Source organism: Lactuca saligna, chromosome 5 (genome assembly GCF_052625555.1).
Source record: "Lactuca saligna cultivar CGN05327 chromosome 5, ASM5262555v1, whole genome shotgun sequence".
Lineage (NCBI taxonomy): Eukaryota > Viridiplantae > Streptophyta > Magnoliopsida > Asterales > Asteraceae > Lactuca > Lactuca saligna.
The window spans coordinates 146,112,038-146,116,779 of NC_136421.1; the positions used below are offsets into that span (position 1 = coordinate 146,112,038).

At 36.3% G+C, this 4,742-nt stretch overlaps 1 protein-coding gene across 1 annotated transcript; it reads right to left on the reverse strand.

The window, feature by feature from the left end:
• Positions 1–227: 227 nt before the first annotated feature.
• Positions 228–4,105, reverse strand: RSW3 (Glycosyl hydrolases family 31 protein). Its single transcript, XM_078997617.1, has 6 exons — positions 2,366–4,105; positions 1,938–2,211; positions 1,613–1,748; positions 1,150–1,360; positions 865–1,068; positions 228–779 (listed from the first exon to the last, which is right to left on the reverse strand). The coding sequence occupies exons 1-6, from the start codon at positions 3,962–3,964 to the stop codon at positions 411–413; spliced, it is 2,793 nt and encodes a 930-aa protein (XP_078853743.1). The 5' UTR covers positions 3,965–4,105; the 3' UTR covers positions 228–410.
• Positions 4,106–4,742: the final 637 nt, after the last annotated feature.

The window sequence follows — 4,742 nt, forward strand, 5'->3', positions numbered from 1 at the left end:
TGTGCACATATAACAGGCAATCATATAAACAGTCTAGAGACAGTTACGCAGATCTATATTTTACGTCAGGGACGAAAAACACAAATAAAACAAAACTATAAGGACTATCCGGGTGCAAAATAAAAGTTAGGGACCAAAAACGCAATTTTACCAAACCACAGGGATGATTTTTGTTCCAAAAAAAAATACAAACACATTCATCAAAAGAACCAAAAGGAAACACAAAATGACCATCAAACCTTTTTTTAAGCTATTACAAAATCCTCAATTTTTTAACGATCCTCATGTTCAATCAGTAAATGAGCCCTTTCTCAGTCACTACAAATTTCAAGGCGGCAATGGGTGTTTCCCGGCAACCCCTCTACCACTACATTCCTCCGGGAACCCACCCACAAATATTTCCTCAAAACCTACAAAAGCTGTATACTCCAATCCTCCGAAACTTTCACATTAGGTTTACGGATGGTCAGAACCGATGGTCGAACCCCGGTTCGAGTCTGTATCGGACCAAGTTCGACCTCTGTCACACGGTTAGCCGGCTCAATACGCGCACTTTTCGGTTTGGATGTCTGCCCAAGCAATATGATCCTTTCAATGGTGCAATCAGACAAGAACGTGGGCCCCACTGATGCTGACGTGGCTAAGTTTACAGATGTAAGTTTCCCATTGGAGAATAGAAAACGGCGATGAATGTATGCACCGTTTTTGAAGTCGTAGCTCTTTCCATCATCAATGTAAAGCTCACCTTCAGCCTCTCCTGAACTATCAAGAGCAATCACCTAAAATAGCAACTACTTGTATCAATTTCTTTATTATAACATTTGAGAATCAATCATATATGTATATATATACAGAGTTACATACCAGAGTGTAAGGATCATTCTCCATTTGTACTGTGCTTCTACGGAATCGGTCTTTCCTTGGAATTATGGTTCCGGACCTTTGAAACACCGGAATCGCACCCGATGCTTCCACCTTTTGAGTCTTTCCTCCTTTATATGCAGTTCCACTTCTAAGATCATACCAAGTTTCATCCCCTGGTAGATAAACACTTGCATCTTTTGCATTCTGCAACAACAGATGCAATTGTAAACAAATCAGTGAAAGTGGAATGTTAATTTATTGGATTTAGAAATGAAAGAAAAGTACCTCGGTGTAAATTCCTTGAACTAGAAGGGCGTTTCCGACCATGAACGCCTCATCATTATTGAAAGTGGCTTCATCATTGGGAAATTCCATCCAAAGAGGACGAACAACAGGGACCCCACTCACGTTTGCTTCTCTAAAAAGAGTGTAGAAATACGGGAGCAATGTGTATCTTACACGTATAGCCTCCCTCATCAATTCGGTATTCCGATCCCTATTATCAGCAAAATATTTGTAATACAAGTTACAAAACTTAATAATAAAAACAAGAAACCAAGTATTACAATGTTAGAGCGGATTTGATTATTTGAATCGAATAAAACAGAATGGAATTGAATTCCAGTTTCAGCAAATTCCTAAGGAATCTGGAAAAACAAACACCAAACACCTCCTAGGTTTGCTTTTTTCCATTCCTGGTACTGGTTCAAATGACGAAAATACCCTCTTTGATACATAATATTCTTACCCGAATAACCAAGGTTCTCTTCTTTTTGTATCATGATGTGCATGTCCTCTAAAAAAGGGCAAATAAGCTGCCACTTGATACCAACGAACAAGTAACTCGGTGTCAGGATTACCAAAAAACCCTCCAACATCAGCACCTATAAATACAAGAAAACACCAACCATGAAAAAATCGGAAAACAAAAAAGGTCTAAATGAAAGAAACAGCAGCCTACTTTCACTTATTTGTATATCATATATAGCATATCCTACTCACAATTTAGTAATAAGAAAACAAATCAATGAAAGTAAAAGTAAAAGCATGTGTATGACAAAAAATGTGGAAACCTGAGAATGTTATCCCTGTAATGCCAAGTGTCAAAATCATTGGAACAGAAACCCGAAGCTGTTCCCATTCTGCAGTGTTATCCCCTGTCCAAACAGTCCCATATCTCTGGGTCCCAGGAAAAAATGCTCTTGATAAAACAAAAGGTCTATCTTTTCCTCCTTCACGTTTCAAAAGTCCATCAGATGTAGCCATATGGAAATAGTAACCATATGCATTATGCAACTCTCTGTGCTCAATATTCCCATAATGTAAAGCATCTCGAGGCATTGTCACCTGGTCAAAATCAAAAGTCAATGTTACAACAAAAAAAGATTATCCAAATTCCAAACACAAACACCCTTTTGACCCCTAAATGAATCTTGTGTATAACTATCAAAATCAATAAACAAAATGTAACATTTAAAGGGTACTAAAGTGACATACATACCTCAGGTCCATTAAACACAGAAGGCTCATTCATATCATTCCAAATATACAATGAAGGAGTTGAACCACTATACTCTGTATATGCAAACTTATCAGCCCACCATGATCTTATCTCTGGATTCACCATGTCTATATAAGAAGAGGAACCTGGCCAACACCACCCATCATAATCTTTACCTGTTGCATCCTTCACATAATATCCATTCTTAGAAGCCTCTTTATGTATATGATACCCTTCATCTCTCTTTATATGTGGGTCCACAATCGTCACCATTTTCCTACCTCTTGAAGCCAAATCTTTTTGCATTTCTTCAGGGTTTGGAAAAAGAACTCTGTCCCATGTGAAGTATCGTTTCCCATTCGTATGCTCAATGTCAAGCCATAAAACATCATATGGGATATCATGTTCATCGAATTTTGAATCTACATTCTTGACATCTTCTTCATCTCTGTAATTCCATCTGCATTGATGATATCCTGTTGCAAATAACTGAGGCATTGCTGATGTTCCTGTTACACTTGCGTATTGTTTGGCTACATCTTTCGGTTTTGGTCCAATGAAAAAGAAGGAATCGATGATTCCGGCTTCTGACATCCATAATGTGTCGATTCTTTTCTGGTCGGAGGGTAAGGAAATGGAGGATTCTGCATCCCAACCAGGGGCAAGAACGTCAATTTGCATTTCAGCTGCGTTTAACCAGAAGAACCCTGAAGTCCCGTGTGATTTCCCGTGTGAAAGCATAAAGGGTATTGAACCATAGAGACCGAATGGTGAATCGGTTATATACTCGAAAACATCTAGATTGAATAATCTGTAAGGTTCAGATTGTTCAACACCAGGTCCATTTGTGGGTTTTAGAGAAAGGGTAGTGGCGTGTTCAGGGATACCATAAACGAAGTCAGCACCATAGAATGACATATCGAAGCTGATGGATTGTGGGCCATATGGGCGAGAATCGGTGTGACTTCTAAACCTTTCTTCCCAATTGTCCCCTTCTTTTTTAACCCTTAATTGCTCAAAATCAAACAATCCGTGAGTGTTGAAGGACAATACACGGTTACCACTACCTTGTTCCCTAACAAAAACCTCAAATGGATCGCTTCTAATAACAGCTTCATATCCATCAAACAAATAAACAACGAACGATTCAGCAGAATCCCCATTAATTACCTCTTTAGTATGCCGCTGTAACCAAAGTTTTTTGCTTTCGAACTCAGGGAGAACAACATCAGGCACTTCAAAACGTTTTTTTGGTGGATTTTGAGATGGGTCTTCGTCAATCTTCAACCGCAAAATTCCATTCTGATAAACAGATAAAGAAAGGATTAGGGGTTTTGATGCGATTTCTGATGAATCTTCATCAAGGTTTTGTTGAAAGTTGTTCGGGGTTATGAGTTTTGCAGTTAGATCTCCGTTGTCTACTACTACATCGGTGGCAGTGAGTTTACAGTGTTGGGGTTTTCGTGATCTAGCTCTTTTGCAGAAAGGGGTTTGATCACAGTTCCTGAATTCTTCTTTTTTCCACGAAGAAACGGATTTTAGATGTGAAAATAGGAGAAGGAGACAGAGGAGATGATGAAGAACAACAACGGATTTCATGGTGCTTCGATCGATGGTGTGATCATACTAGGGAGTATTGAAGATCGAAATGAAATAGGTCTTGGGGAGCAGTCAGTCGGAAGAGTAGACTAGTAGGAATGGAGCTTAGGGATTATATATTTACATTTAGGCCTCCCAAGTTTCGTAACAGTGTCGAAGAGGTATGACTTAAAACCCGAATCACAATATCTTATGGTTAAGAAACGAAGATAGGCAAAGGGCAAACAAAAAATGTTTTTTTTAATAAAACAAAGGTTAAAAAAAGTTTTGATATTTTGAAAAAGAAATTAATAGAGTCTTGGATTTTATTTTTTAACAGAAAAATCTTTAACTTTTTGAATGGAAAAGCTCAAAAAACCGATTAATTTTTTTACTTTAGTCATTTTTTACCTGTTCAGAAGATATGAGATCAAATTGTTAATTTTTCCAAAGTAATATAATTTTTCTGTAGATTTTAACAAAACTTGTATATATATATATATATATATATATATATATATATATATATATATATATATACACATATTTTTTACGTATTTATATCTATTTTACGTATTTATATACTAGTTGTGAGACTCATGTATTACACGGGTTTATTCTAAAAAAATAAATATGAAAATCTAAAAATTTAGGAAATTTGAATTTATAAGGAAAAAATATTGTATTATTTAAATGTAAATATGTAATGTTTAATTTGCTATTTTTGTCTTTTTTTTATTTCTCTTTTAAATTTAAAAAAATAATTTAAATAAATAAACAAATAAAAATAATTTGCCTA

Coding starts and splice junctions, on each gene's coding strand:
- RSW3 (XM_078997617.1), bottom strand. CDS start 3,964: ATGAAATCCGTTGTTGTTCTTCATCATCTCCTCTGTCTCCTTCTCCTA. Junction 1,749..1,937: donor TACAGGGATAACATTCTCAG/GTTTCCACATTT, acceptor TTGTATTTATAG/GTGCTGATGTTGGAGGGTTT. Junction 1,361..1,612: donor AGAGAACCTTGGTTATTCGG/GTAAGAATATTA, acceptor TGCTGATAATAG/GGATCGGAATACCGAATTGA.